We start from the raw sequence: 15248 nt of genomic DNA on the forward strand, positions 1-15248 counted from the left end.
CAGATTATGCAACAGCGATATGACTATGTGCCGTAAATATATATATATATCAAACATAAAGTAAAAGATGCAAGGTATTGTTTACCCAGTTCGATACAATTGTATCTATGTCTAGTGGACCACCATCAGTGAGTCCAATCCACTATCTCAACAGAAAATCAAACAGACAATAAGAGAACGCATTTTCAATCCAATGTGCCATATACTTCACACAATAAAGACCTAATCTGATGAAGCTATAGAGCATTGTCGAGGCCGAAGATCCGTGCAATCAGCAGTCCAAGAAATCCCTTCTTGGAGATCCGCGTTGTCGCTATCCTTCTCGCTGACTCGCCCATCACGCACCACAGTTGTATAGAATACGGTCCAAAGATAAAGCTTTGTAGATCTTCTTCTCAAGAGTCTTCTTAAACTCAGATTATCAATAGTGTCTTAAGAAGATAATAACTCAGAGTATTCACTTTGTAATTCGTAGAGAGAGTTTCTTGAATCTCTTTTGTAAATCTTGCTTCGTAAACTCTTATTGAATTCTCTCTCAGACCAATATATTTAATACTCTAATCTTTAAAAGACAAGTAATTCCTAAGATATTCCTTGTAGAATGAATTATTATCCTATCCTTGAGGTATTTCAATCAGATAAGAATATTTTTGTAAAATAACGACCTCAGACTGCGTAACTGCTCTGCCAGCTGTAACTTATAAGACAGTGTAGTTCCAAAGGCTCTGGTGTAGTGTTTGTTTTGCCAGATCTTCTATCAGTACTCTAACGGACACTAAACCTAACATATCTAGTTTGCTATAATAATTTTGTTAATTACAAGTTGGGATTTACAATACTAAACACTAACATTTTACTTTTCTATACTTCCAACTTTTTTAGATACAAATTTCTGATCAATTTCTATTTCTATTACAAGCATTATATTACTTAGATTCAATTTTCAATTACTACATTTGAGCAAAGATTGAAGATCTCCATTTCTAATTTCAGTTCAATTAGATAAGTCCATTCTTATTTCATTTCTTTGCACGTACTTTTACCATTGCTTTGATTATCTTGATCTTTTACTTGTGATTTCTATGGATTGTGCTTTTGATCATGTATCTATTGTTACTTCTACTTTGATAATGTGAGTAGATTTCTTACGAGGGAGATAGCAGGGATGTAGATTAAGATTTTGGAGATGTGATCTTGAGTTGGTTGAGTAGGGGAGATGAGACTTGACTTGAATGATTTTGGTCAACGTGATTGAGTCTTGTTTAGGAAGTGATTACCTAATCTAGGCTCAGGGGAGGTTGATCAACCATGTTTCACCTAAAGGGAAGTATGATATGTCAATGACACCGATAGGAATGGGCATGAAAGTGATTGTTATTGTTTGGTTGATAGATTTTTAGAACACTACTATAGGTTTCGAATACCCCATCAATTGAAAAACCCATACCCAAATAAAATAAGGGTTCCATTCCCTTATTCATTCTCAAGCATGCACTACTATTAGTAACCATTCCCGTTCCACCCTACTACCAAACATGTTAAATACTTTCACCAAAACCCATTACAGATACCAAGTATTTGATACCCATTCCGATTCCGATTCCGATTCCCATGTACGAACCAAACACACCCCGAGTGTTTTATGAAATGTCTCTTAGTGACTCATGAGTCATGAGAATGTCCCTAAGTGTTCAAAGATTGTGGAATGATTTTGAGAAAGGCTTCCTCCCAATTATATGTCATTCATTATCTAGTCAATTGACTATTTCCCTTGTTCCCAAATTCGATTGTGTTTCTTTGTCCTAAACCAAGTTCCTATTCCCCTCTATCTTTCGCCTATTATTGTTAATCATATCATTTGTTATTTTGTATTGTTATTTGTTATCCTCAATCGTTGTTTAGGCTAGATTTTCACAAAAATATTTAATACCTTGTGCTTGAGAGACATAATCTTGACACCTATCGCTAATCCTTTAAGAACAATATCTATTCCCCTCTATCTTTCGCCTATTATTGTTAATCATATCATTTGTTATTTTGTATTGTTATTTGTTATCCTCAATCGTTGTTTAGGCTAGATTTTCACAAAAATATTTAATACCTTGTGCTTGAGAGACATAATCTTGACACCTATCGCTAATCCTTTAAGAACAATATCCGGTGTGAGGATACACACTCACACAAAACTCACTCAAAAATACTCTCCATCAAGCCTTATGATGTGTTAGGGATAATTGGACCAATGGCCTACATGCTGTAAATACCACCTAGTTCGCTAATACATCTATAGAATTTTCACATGTTATGTCCTTGTTGAAGAAAAGAGGACAAGTCCTACTTGAACGAATAGCAGTTTTAGGTAAGAGATTGGTGAAGAAGAACAATGTGATTGAGGTCTAGATTGCAGTGGCATGGGCTAATCTAACATGGTCTGAATTTCTAATTTTGGGAAGAAAGACGACCAAGTTGGAAAATAGAAGGATGAAACCAAAAAAAAATTTATGAAATGGTCCCGGCGGGGCTCGAACCCGCGACCTTCGGCTCATAAGACCAACGCTCTAACCAACTGAGCTACGGGACCATTTTGTTTGTATCCTTGTTAGAAATATTAATCACGCCTGAAGATTTAGGCTTTTTTCATGCGAAGAATCTTATGAATGATATTTTCTTTTTCTTCACCTTACTCTCAAATTTTTGCTCTCGTCTCCATGTTCTTCTGGTTCTTCTATCAATTTTTTTTTTTTTTTTTCTTTTTATATTTCTCTAAGAGACTAAAGAGAGGATAACAAACGTGATGATTTTTTGATTAATTTAGAACAATTAGATGAGTGCGACAGAATTATACTAGAGCAACCTTTAAATTTTGTCGAGCAACAATTTATTTTGGATGCATCTAGGGTTGAGTTTTAGTTTTGTTTCACATGCTCTTTTCCTTGTTTCTAATTTTCAGGGCCGATCCTGAAGGCGGGCGAGATGGCCGGGCACCTGCCCTAAACCCACCGTTGGGAGAAGTCCCTAGCTTGATTTTTTATTTTTTGATGAAGTTAAAAAAATGCTTGCATATCTAAAGATTTGAAATCATGACTTCAAAATTGTTTATTAATTTTAAATCTACTTAACAATTACAACCACGTGATATACTTATCCCAATTAATAAATATATATTAGCGAATGTTGAATTAATTTATAATTAAACTTCATATAGAGCCCAAAGTTCGAATGACACTACTCCAAGGCTAATCTAATTTTTTTTTTATTAAAATAAAATAAAATAAAATTATATGTATACAAAAATTTAAAATGAGCTAATACCCAAAATTGTCATCGACTATAGTGATTTTTCTCAATTTTGTCCTAAACGATTTTGGTGCCATAAAGTAGTCCTAGACTTTTGTGTTATTGCTCAATATTGTCTTTCGTTAGGTAATCCGTTAAAATGGTGTTAAGTATAGCGATAATTTAGTAATTTCAAATGAGTTAATACTTAAAATTGTCCTCGACTATATGGGTTTTCTCAACGACTTTGATGTCATAAACTAGTCCTAGACTTTTGTGTTATTGCTCAATATTGTCCTCCGTTAGGTAATCCGTCAAAATGGTGTTAAGTACAAGGATAAATTAGTAATTTCAAATTTTGGTCTTCGAATCGTTCCTCTTGCAGGGTTTACTACAGGGATGTTTCCGTGTCGTTTGTCTGGGAGTCACAGCCAGGAACTCTCAAGCACAGATTCGCCGACGACGGCGCCGCGCTCTGCCCTCCGCTCACTCCTCCTCTCTCTTACTACTGCAATTCCAAAATGACGGCGCCCGGTGCTCCGGCCATGGAAAAAAAGGTGCTATCGGGATCCATCCTTCTACGAGCTTTGCTCACCAAGGTGAGTCTCCAGAGAACCAAATCAGCCGTCGCTGCGCCGTCACTCTCCCTCTCGCCGTCTTTCTCCTCGTTCTCCGCCACGCTCACGCCTTCCATAAGGGCATGGAATACCTAAATTTGAAATTACTAATTAACCTTGTACTTAACCCCTTTTGACATATTACCTTACGGAGGACAATATTGAGCAATAATACAAAAGTCTAGGACTAGTTTATGACACCAAAGTCGTTTAGGATAAAATTGAGAAAAACTACTATAGTCGAAGATAATTTTAGGTATTAACTCATTTGAAATTACTAAATTATCCCTATGCTTAATACCCTTTTAACGGATTACCTAACGGAGGACAATATTGAGCAATAACACAAAAGTCTGGATTACTTTATGACACCAAAGTCGTTTAAGGCAAAATTGAGAAAAACCACTATAGTCAAGGATAATTTTGGGTATTAACTCAATTTAAAATTATCATTTAATTATTTGCAATTAACCCGTACAATCCTTTAACTTAATATATTAAAGGACCTTGTTTTTATTTTGCCCAGGGCCTATAAAATGATAGAACCGGTCCAACTAATTTTCTTGGATTTTCTAATGTACTAAAAAACAATTTTGATTATATTATGGAAAAATTACACTTTTCGTCCATAAGGTATAAGGAAATAGTAGAATTCATTTCTATTTGTTTGTCATGCTCACTTCTCATCCATAAGTTATAAATGACATTGCAAATTTTGTCATTTTCTAACAAAATAGGGACAAATTTTGCAACTTAAGAACGAGAAGTGAGCACGACCTGTTAGAAAAATAATGAAATTTGCAACGTTATTTATACTTTAAGGACGATAAGTGAGCACGATTAACTAGTAAGGACTAATTTTACAATTACCCACAAAAAAGTGCAATTTTCTCCTATATTATTGATTCCAATTAAATAAAAATAATTCGCATCACTACAAGAGAAAAAATAACACAAAGAAAATAAGTTAACTACCCATCACACAAGTCATTCATCATCACCTTGGAGCCTTAGACACAAAAAATGGATCCACAATTACCTATTATCAGCCAGTGTTTGAATAAATGCAGTAAAATACATGCATGTGCATAACCAAAAAATCTCCCAACTATGATTTCACAAATAAATAAATAAATAATCAGCCCCATTAGATCTTCCATTAACAATAAGCTCCCAATTCCACTGTGTACCAAACCAAACCTTATTAAAGAATGTAAAGGATGGCAAAGAACAACAATGGCAGTGACAGATATGGCTGGGAGCTTCCCTGCAAGGTTGTAGCAGATGATGTTTTCTGTGCCCTGAAATTCAAAAATGAAAAACAAATCAACATTTGAGTACGATGAGGCGAAAAAGATGGATGTTGGGAGATTTGGGAAAGGTGGGGTTTAGTACTTCTGCTTATATGCAAGAGCTCCACAATAAAGAACATTGTCTGGTGCAGGATCTTCGGTTTTGTTGCCAGTTTCTTCAGGGTTGGTAATTCTAATATAAGTTTCCTGGCCTAGATACCATCTGTCAAGGTTTTCTGTTCTAAGGTTCCAAACACCAACGTTGTCCAGATATGCCAAGATTGCTGTCCATCCTCCAGCAAAAACCTACGGACAGTTCAAGATTAAAGTGGAGAACAATTCACAGCCAGACACCAAGATGGTTTTAATGAACCTATGAAACTTCAATACTGTTTGGCAGAGGCCGGTGAAGGGCCAAGTTTAGCACCAGATGGCTCGGGTTGGGTGGAGACTTGAAGGGTCAAGTCCAACACCCTACCTCTCAAAAATGTGGCGAGTACAAGGAAATAGAGTTGTACTTTCGTTACAAGCTATAGCTTTTGGTGTAATGGTCAACCCTTGATCCCAACAGGTGTTGGGGGAATTTATTAGGCAGAGGCTAGTGAAGGACTAAGTCCAGCACCGTGTGACTAGGGGAATTGTTGGGCGGAGGAGGGCCAAATTCAGCACCAGTGGCTAGGGGATTGTTGGGCGGAGGCCAGAAAGGCCAAGTCCAGCACCCTGCCTCTCGAAAATGTGGCTAGTATAAGGAAATAAAGTTGTACCTTCACAACAAGCTATAGCTTCTGGTGTAATGGTCAACCCTAGATCCCAAACAGGTGTGAGGGGAATTTGTTGGGTAGAGGCCAGTGAAGGTGGGTAGAGGCCAGTGAAGGACTAAGTCCAGCCCCGTGTGCCTCTAGGGGGATTGTTGGGTGGAGGAGGGCCAAATTCAGCACCAGTCGCTAGTGGATTGTTGGGCGAAGGCCGGAAGGGCCAAATCCAACCTCTAAAAAATGTGGCAGTATAAGGAAATAAAATTACGTTTTCGCTACGGGCTATAGGATTTGACGTAATAATAAGAGCTTGATCCTAACAAATATGTACAACAAACCTGTGTAGTGCAGCGAGATATTGCATCCCATCTATTATACGAACCCCGGCTATTCTCAGTCCATTCTCCATAGCCCATCCTGCATTTTTTAGTAATAACAATAGCTTATAACATGTATACATTGGTGAAATTGGAGCAATAATCAGTAAAGACAAGATGTATCTGCAAGAAAGATTATACCCAACCACGAAGAACGAATAACCATCCATGTGAAAGCTCTGGACATTGGTATCATTGTTCTGCAATATGATTTCTATGAACCCCTTGTATGCACCATTGATGATTGATTTGTCCTTCCTAGGTGGTCTGTCCACTGGATTATTTGGAAAATCAAGCTTGTACTCCCTTGGCACATGGAACAAATCTGCAAGCCTAATAGGAGTCTTTGGATGATCAAAAGATAGCCCATTATATGTAGCTCGCAGATCTCCATCAATAACGACAGGCCGGGTGCTCCTTAAAATGTAAACGTCAGTAACATTAACGGAGCCATAACGGAAAGATCCTTGAGGATTTGGACGAGCACCACTAGCAGATACATTTTGCCTGCATTGCATTTCAGAAACACCCATCTTGAGAAAATGGTTTCTTGGTGATATTTATCATTTCAGAAGGTATAATTGCAAGGGGAATGGAGGATAGTCACTTCAAGGTGGCCACAGAGGCACAGAGTATTATGTTCAAAACAAATCCTTAAAGCATAAAGGATTTGTTAGGTGAAGACCGGTGAAGGGTCAAGTCCAGTTAGGGGACTAAGGGTCAAGTCCAGCACTCTGTCTCTCGAAAATGTGGCAGTTTCGCTATAGCTATAACTTTTGAAGTAGTGGTAAACGCTTAATCCTAACAGGAGTTTTGACGGCCACTTCAAGTTATCCACAGAGTATTATGTTCAAAACAAATCCTTAAAAGCATAAAGGAGTTGTTGGGTGGAGACTGGTGAAGGGTCAAGTCCAGCACCAGGTGGAAGCGGGAAGGGCTAAGTCTAGCGTCCTGTCTCTCGAAAATAATGGCAGTATAAGAAAATAAAGTTACGCCTTCACTACTAACTATAGCTTTTGGCATAATGGTAAACGTTTGATCCTAACAGGAGTTCTGACGAACCTGATGCTCAAGGCCTGATTCATAGAATACGATTTGTCGTACACATCATTGGGTGGATCGGGGAGAGGACCAGTTGCCTTTCCTTTGGAGTTCGAATAGTGCAAAACCGCAACCCCGGTTACCTTATGCAAAACCGATTCGTTCACAAACCTAGCGCTCGCAACAATGTAGTAATCAGTACTTGCATTCTGATCCATGGTAACCAAAAAAGTGTAGGATTGCCCAACATGGATATCTAAGCTGCTGAAGTTCTGCTGTGAAGTATAAGTTCCCTCTGTTTCCACAAGAAGCAAATTATGGTTTTGAATCCGGAAGTTCAACGAGGTTGAAACTCCAACATTGTGTACACGAACTCGATACGTCTTGCCTGCAGTGTTTCACAGGGAAAAGAAACCACTTTGAACATATATACAAGATTTTCATTTTAGCAGAAGACCAGGAACAAAAAACAAGTGACTTCTTAGGAAGCTCAACCTGGATTCACATTAATTGTTTCATAATCAATGCCATCCGGAACGAGTGAAGAATTGTATCTGTAGGGTCCCTTGCCGTTAATAAGAACCCCATCAGGCATTCCCAGCTTTTTTCCATTATCAAGACCATCTCGCAAAGCCTACCATTCAGCAGTGAATCAAAAAAGTTAGATACCATGTAGTATATCTCACTCAATGCAATTCAACTCGAGACTACTACTAATACCAACCGTGTGATTTCGGGTATACCAGTCGCCAATAAAGATGACAATATCTCCATCAGGAAAACCAAAAGGGAGAGAAATTACAGGACGGTTCGTGATGATGAACGAGCCAAAACCCCCCGATGCTCTCTGCATCTTAAGCGAAGGAAAGTAGAAGAAACTCCCTATCTGGTCCTTCACCTGAAACTCGTAAGTCCAGTTCCACTTTGAAGGGATAGGGCAATTGGTTCCCAGAACACCATCTTGCCACGACGTTTGCAGCATATGAAGTCCAGGCCTGCGAAACCAAATCCATACAAAGTAAGAAATTAAATTCACTTTTTCCAGCCAATTCAACATACCCATTATCCATAGAAACATACCAGGTAACAAGAAGGTCCTCATCCAATTTGTTCCTCACATTCACCACAACATACTCATTAGTTGTAACATTAATAACAGGACCTGGAAATTTCCCATTAACTGCAATTACCTGTATCCAATCATTAAAATATGAGCATATCATATCATCTTCTGAGTGACTCAATGGCTAAGTAGACATGACCAAATGGCAGGGCGCACAAGGGATTTGACCACTTTAGGCATATCATATCAACTTGTTAGTTCACAAGAAGCCAACTCACTATAGTGCCATTATTCACCCTAATTGTACTCATTCATCCAAAATACAAATTAAACATGACCATGTAAATGAAAAACTGATGGACAAAAGTAAAACTAAATTCTTAACATTCTACTCCCAAAAATATTATCCATACTTTTAAAAGAAGAAAAAGAGAAAAGAGTCCATTCACTTTAATCAATACTAAGGTGTGATAGTGATTGCAATTTGCAAATATCATCAAACATAATTTTTTATTTCAAAGAGCATTTTCCCATAATAAACTATGCAATAGAATCTCGGCGGACTAGCTCAAGTGATAGACCTCACGACCTAAATCACCACCCGAAAGGAAAGGTAGGGCTCCCTAGGCTCCTAGATCTCTTATGTGCAGAGTCAATGACAGGACTAACTGAGAGGTGATTAGTCTTGCTTAATGTGTATATACATATATATATATATATATATATATATATATATATATATATATATATATATATATATATATACAAAATTCTATCTAAACCTCATATTCTCACTTGTGAGACGTGAAAGATTAGAGCTTTAGTGTGACCTGCTGAGGAACACCGAGCGGAGAGGCGGTGATGTACTTGTATTCCAGCTCGTAGTTGACGACTCGGTCGGCGGCGAAGCATACACTGAAAAAGAGCAAAGCTTTGCAAATGGCAACCCGAAGCAAAGCGCCAAACAACGCCATTGATATGATGAACAAAGAAAAAAAAAATTGAGAGAAGAAGAAAAGAACTGGGAGGAGAAGCTGGCAAGAACGCGAAGAGGAGAATTCAATTTCTGTTTTGTTTTGGGTAATTCATAGAATCCAAGATTTCCTTGTATATCAACGCGGCTAGTAGTCAAAACTTTCAGAATTAAGCAATTCTCCAAATATAGGAGATGATACTCATGCTATAAACAGTAGATATTACCCCCCTCCCCCGCGTCAAATTCATTTTTAAATCTTCACTTTTTGTTAAGATCCAATTCATTGGATACTAATATAGGTAAATTATAGCCATGTTTGGTAACATTGTTTATCAGTTAATAATTTTGGCTTGTTTGATCATTATTAGTTATTAACTTAGTTGACCAGTCAATATAAATGTTCATTATTAGTTATTAACATTGTAATCCCTTATTGTATCCAAAAAGCTAAAATTTAAAAAAAAAAAAAAAAAAAAAAAAAAGCTCAAAGTAGTTTTTTGAGAAAATAAATTATACCTTTAATGATCATTTTGCATGTAATCAGCTATTAGCTAACAATTAATTTATCAAATATCTCTCTACAACCTGCTAATGTTACCAGCTAGTCAAACCCATTAACTCAATTCGCTAACAACTATTTGCTAAACACTCCATATCTAGCCTACAAAGTATAGAGTATACTAAAAATGAATAGATATATCAGTAGTCCACCTTGCAAAGTAGAACATTTCTATGGTATAATAGTTGATAAATATAAATAATTGTATTGCAACATATGTAGCATGAGCCACGCTCAATTCGCCCGTGGTGCTACTTCGACGCCGGATTCTGCCTAGGTTCAGGGGAAGCTTCGTTTGGTGCTGTGCTGCCCTCTCCAGATGGCGTTTTCGTGGCGGCGGTCACCGATAGTCTTCCCCCTTGCTTCTCGCCATTAATGGCTGAGTCAATGGCTTGCAGGGAGGTTCTATCTTGGCTCAGGAACCGTGATGAGGTGTTGTCCGTTGATCTCTACACCAATTGCTCGGAGCTCCAGAGTTCGCTATTAACCACTCATATTGCTATTCGGTCATACGTCGACATCGTTGTTAATGACTGTCGAGAGACTTTATCTTTGTTTTCTCATTTTTGCATTAGTTTAGTACCAAGATCTACTAATTTACTTCCTCATACACGCTACGGCTAACATTTTGTATTGGAATATGGTCCCTCCTGCCTCTGATCTATTTCCACTTTGCTTTAATATATATGCAACTTTGCTTTAAAAAAAAAAATGTAGCATGAAAACTTGAAAAGTCGGAGAGACTCACAATGATAAGCGTTTTTAAAAATTAAATAACGATTTATGCCCATAAATTTATAGACACTTTATAAACTGTTTCAAAATCATTTTATTAAATTTTTAAAATGATTTAAAATACTTTTTCTAAAAAAAATAGTAAACAATGTAATATATTTAAACAAAAACAAAAACTTAAAAATACAATCTTATTGATTTTAATTTGTATATTTGTACTTTTTCACGCGTTTTGTTTTCTACGTTTTTTATTTTTCCTTTTCTCGTTTCTTGTTCCCGTACAATCTAGATTGTCATACAAGGTAAACATTATTATATTAGGAAATAAGCGGCGAACTTAAGAAAGAAAATACTCCACGTAACATTTTTCATTAATTATTAATTTTGTATATGCAAGGGATATATGAACCCATCTACACAATGTTAAAACAGATTTAGTAATCTCTAAATATACTATTCAACTGATACTTGCAATTTAGTACATTAATAAATTGAATAGTATATTTTAGGGCAATTGTTAAACAGACAGCTATTGCCCCTACAAAATTGAAGATTGACACAAATACTTTTAGATTTAGATAATGCAATAATAGTAACATTTGAAAACAGTATTTGTACAGAAAAATATACAATATTCAACTCTTCTTATTCATTATTTTTTTTTTTTGGGTGTAAACCACACATTGTGGTTCGGGTCTTTCTCTGTCCATTTAACGGTCCAAGTCCACCCGGTTCGCTCCGAGAGGCACAGAAGCTGGTTGAACCCAGGTTATCCCGGAATTCTCCCCCACAAAGAGAGCTCATTTGCCACTTGAGCTACCCTATTGGGTTAAAGGTAAATTAACATTTTTATTAATTGTTAATTCATTATTAATTGTAAATTAACATTTTTATCACAATTTAATTAAATTAAAGGTATACAGATCAATACATTCAATATAATCCATAATAATATATAATACACAAAAGGTAAGTAAAGTTGTCATTCAACCGTGTGTGTATATATATATATATATATATATATATATATATATATATATATATAATCTAAAAACATAATAAGTGTCAATACAAGTTATGTCCCTGATTTTTGTCCCTTTTTTATATGCTAATAAATATATACATTTTGCTTTAATTGTTGTACATTCATTTGTATTGGACAAAATCACCCTTACACCGTTAGTTTTTAATATATCTACCAATATTACCATACACCTACATCTATCATATCTTTTTCCTATTTTTAATTATCATTTTATTAAAATTATCATATAACAATTAATTTAATTATAAATTATATTTTAATTAAATATTAGTGTGAATGAAAGTTATACTCTTGATTTATGTCTGTTTTTTCCGTTAAGTTTTTTTGTACATTATGCTATAAAGGTTGTACATTAAAATATTTTGGACAAACATACCCCTACCGTACCGTTATAACTTCCGTTATCTTTTCCACTATTATTACCATGCACATGCATTCACCATATATTTTCTTATCTTCTTCATTAATAATAATATATAAACATTATATATTTGAGTTATATGTTAATTATTACATAAAATATAAATATCAAATTTATAAAAATGATTTACATTATTATTATTATTATTTAGAATAATTGTAAATTATTATTATATAAAAATATTTTTTTTTTTTGTTTTGATCAATATATTATTCAAATATATGATAATTCAAAAGTATCATCACTTTAGGAAATTGCAAAATATAATTTTAACTAATTTTTTAAATTTTGTTACTTACAAATATTTTAATATTGGGTATAAGTTTTCGCGCATCGTGCATACAAAATGCTAGTATATATAATATAGGGTAATCAATATTCTAACATAATATTGTCCTTTAAACAAAATTAAAATTAAAATATAATAAATTCCAAATTATGTTTTTTTTAATTGGTCTTGGTGGGGCTCAAACCCACGACTTTCGGCTCATAAGACCAACACTCTAACCAACTGAGTTACAAGACCTATGAATTATATTTGTTACACCCCACCTTCTCTATTGATAATAAACATACCAATAAAATCCGGAATGAGGCGACCATTTGAAAATCTGCCAGTAGGGTAGAAGGGGAAAAATGATTTGCCATAGGGTGGAAAATTAGCCCTGAAATCATTGGTAGTATTGATGTAGTTATTGTTGCCAACATCAAATAATGAGTCCCAAAACACAGAAGGCTGCATCATCTAAAGAATGCACCGGATTACAGAACAACAGCAAGGCAAACACCCTTACACCATTATAACACCGTTAGTTTTTAATATATCTACCAATCTTACCATACACCTACATCTATCATATCTTTTTCCTATTTTTAATTATCATTTTATTAAAATTATCATATAACAATTAATTTAATTATAAATTATATTTTAATTAAATATTTATATGAATATTATATATATATATATATATATATATATATATATATATATATATATGTATGTATATTATTTGTGTATCCATATCAATATATCATATATGTGGGTGCATGTTAGCTTAGTATTATTTGTAAATTATTATTATATAAAAATATAATTTTTTTTTTTTTTGTTTTGATCACTACATTATTCAAATATATGATAATTCAAAAGTATCATCACTTAAATTGCAAAACATAATTTTAACTAATTTTTTAAATTTTGTTACTTACAAATATTTTAATATTGGGCATAAGTTTTCGCGCATCGCGCGTACAAAATGCTAGTGTGTGTGTGTGTGTATATATATATATATATATATATATATATATATATATATATATATGTATATATATATATATATATATATATATATATATATATATATATATATATATATATATATATATATATGGGTGCGAATCCCATGAGACCCCATATTAAATGAGATTATGAGATCGCATCCCATCCATTAATACATTTGTAATGGAAGGATGAGATTGAATGAGATATATAGTGTAAATAAGGCCATAATTAAATTTGAAGGGTTAAAAAGTAATTATATTAATGTGTTAATTTTGGTTAGAATTAGATTGAAATCTTTGACATAATAATAGACCACATAATTAATGGAAATAAGTAGTAATCCATTCTTGTTAGCAGATGTAGCATTCAAACCATGAAAATAGTGAGGAGTGTGAGCATATAGCCATTAATGTGCAATCCAACTATTAGCTTAAGCTTTTAGTTAAGATGGAGCACATGCTTTAATTTGGTATCAGAGCCAGATCAAAAGGCATGGGTTCGAATCTCAACGCCACTCGTAAGCGACTACGGTTTACTGGTCCACGTGTTGCTTGGAACCCATCGCACACGTGAGGGGGCGTGTGAGCATATAGCCATTAATGTGCAATCCAACTATCAGCTTAATCTTTTAGTTAAGATGGAGCACATGCTTGCTTTAATTAGGAGAAGCATAGGAACAGTCCAGAGGTTGTGGATGATGAGTAATAACACAGGTATGTTCTGGTGTTTTGAATTTTAGTTCGTTAGGTCACGTCGGTCTGTGCATTTCGGTTCTGTGGCGTGTACATAAGAGCATTTAACGCATTTGTATTTGGATTTGGTTGATGTGTTGTGAGCTATTTATATGAAACGCTAACAAGTAGGAATTGGGGGGTTCTTGTTTCTGATTTTAATTAAAAAGAAGAATGCTTAAGCCATTGGGTAATGGGTATAGTGTTGGTGTGTGCGTGTGTTTAAATTGGCGTGCACAGTTTGTAGAGTAAAGGGGTTTGGAATTTTATTGTCCTTAATGTTGTATCCAAAATTCTTATTAGGGGTGTGCGTGGAATGATATTGGTATTTCATTTTGAATGAATTAGACAGTATGAGTATTATTTGGTTGTTTTGCTATGCAACGTATTTTTTTATACACGATGGTATGTGCGTTAATGAGGGAAAGTGTGTGCAACGAGTTGGGATAAGGCACGAGAAAGTTTTGTTTTGCCCCAACAGTTTTTCTTGTAGAAAATTATTATTAGATGTGTGCATAATGCATTATTTTTAGGGATGTCAACGGGGCGGGGTGGGGGCGGGGGACATACCCCCCATCCCCGCCCCCGACTTTTTTCCCATTCCCCGTCCCCGTCCCCATCCCCGTCGGGGAATGGAAAACTCCCCCCATCCCCATCCCCACGGGGATTATTCGGGGACGGGGAATCCCCACCCCATTAATAAGTTATAAAAAAAATTAAAAATTAAATATTCAAAAACATTTAAATAAATAACGTATATATATTCATCCCCAATTTAAAATAGTATTCAATATTTTACAATTAAACATGTTATTTAAATATGCATTTCATAAGCATGACAAACAATGACAAGAATGCTTCTAAAATTATATATATTGTATACAAAGTAATACATATGTGTGTGTACTCCCCATACATACATACATACATCCGGGACGGGGCGGGGCGGGGAGAGTACTCCCCATCCCCGTCCCCGTCCCCGGCGGGGAATTCAAAATTGCCCCCATCCCCATCCCCGATCACCTATTTCTATCCCCATCCCCGTCCCCGTAGGGGCGGGGAATCAGGTTCCCCG

The 15248-nt window shown here is 35.3% G+C and overlaps 2 protein-coding genes, 1 long non-coding RNA gene and 2 other non-coding genes across 5 annotated transcripts; 2 read left to right on the forward strand and 3 right to left on the reverse strand.

Annotated features, from left to right (window-relative positions):
- The first annotated feature begins 2242 nt into the window (after positions 1–2242).
- Positions 2243–3989, forward strand: LOC109151175. Its single transcript, XM_019299094.1, has 2 exons — positions 2243–2256; positions 3662–3989. Exons 1-2 carry the CDS (start codon positions 2243–2245, stop codon positions 3987–3989), a joined length of 342 nt encoding a protein of 113 aa, XP_019154639.1.
- TRNAI-UAU lies at positions 2508–2581 on the reverse strand. The gene has a single exon. It is a non-coding gene; the product is annotated as a tRNA-Ile (tRNA).
- A 922-nt stretch (positions 3990–4911) lies between the features above and the next one.
- On the reverse strand, positions 4912–9542 carry LOC109151090 (monocopper oxidase-like protein SKU5). The gene is made up of 9 exons (XM_019299003.1): positions 9252–9542; positions 8439–8548; positions 8083–8353; positions 7854–7992; positions 7380–7746; positions 6459–6824; positions 6279–6357; positions 5289–5491; positions 4912–5194 (listed from the first exon to the last, which is right to left on the reverse strand). The coding sequence occupies exons 1-9, from the start codon at positions 9393–9395 to the stop codon at positions 5098–5100; spliced, it is 1776 nt and encodes a 591-aa protein (XP_019154548.1). The 5' UTR covers positions 9396–9542; the 3' UTR covers positions 4912–5097.
- On the forward strand, positions 5650–7362 carry LOC109151092. Its single transcript, XR_002049255.1, has 2 exons — positions 5650–5681; positions 7292–7362. It is a non-coding gene; the product is annotated as an uncharacterized LOC109151092 (long non-coding RNA).
- A 3067-nt stretch (positions 9543–12609) lies between the features above and the next one.
- TRNAI-UAU lies at positions 12610–12683 on the reverse strand. Its single transcript has one exon. It is a non-coding gene; the product is annotated as a tRNA-Ile (tRNA).
- Positions 12684–15248: the final 2565 nt, after the last annotated feature.

Source organism: Ipomoea nil, unplaced genomic scaffold, assembly GCF_001879475.1.
Source record: "Ipomoea nil cultivar Tokyo-kokei standard unplaced genomic scaffold, Asagao_1.1 scaffold2283, whole genome shotgun sequence".
NCBI classification, from domain to species: Eukaryota; Viridiplantae; Streptophyta; class Magnoliopsida; order Solanales; family Convolvulaceae; genus Ipomoea; species Ipomoea nil.

What these genes read in the sequence shown, in the direction of transcription:
- LOC109151090 (XM_019299003.1), bottom strand. Translation starts at nt 9,395, where the DNA reads ATGGCGTTGTTTGGCGCTTTGCTTCGGGTTGCCATTTGCAAAGCTTTG. An exon ending in GGTATACCCGAAATCACACG is followed by an intron (nt 7,993 to 8,082) that starts GTTGGTATTAGT and finishes GCTGAATGGTAG; the next exon opens with GCTTTGCGAGATGGTCTTGA. An exon ending in AATCAGGCCTTGAGCATCAG is followed by an intron (nt 6,825 to 7,379) that starts GTTCGTCAGAAC and finishes AATGCAATGCAG; the next exon opens with GCAAAATGTATCTGCTAGTG.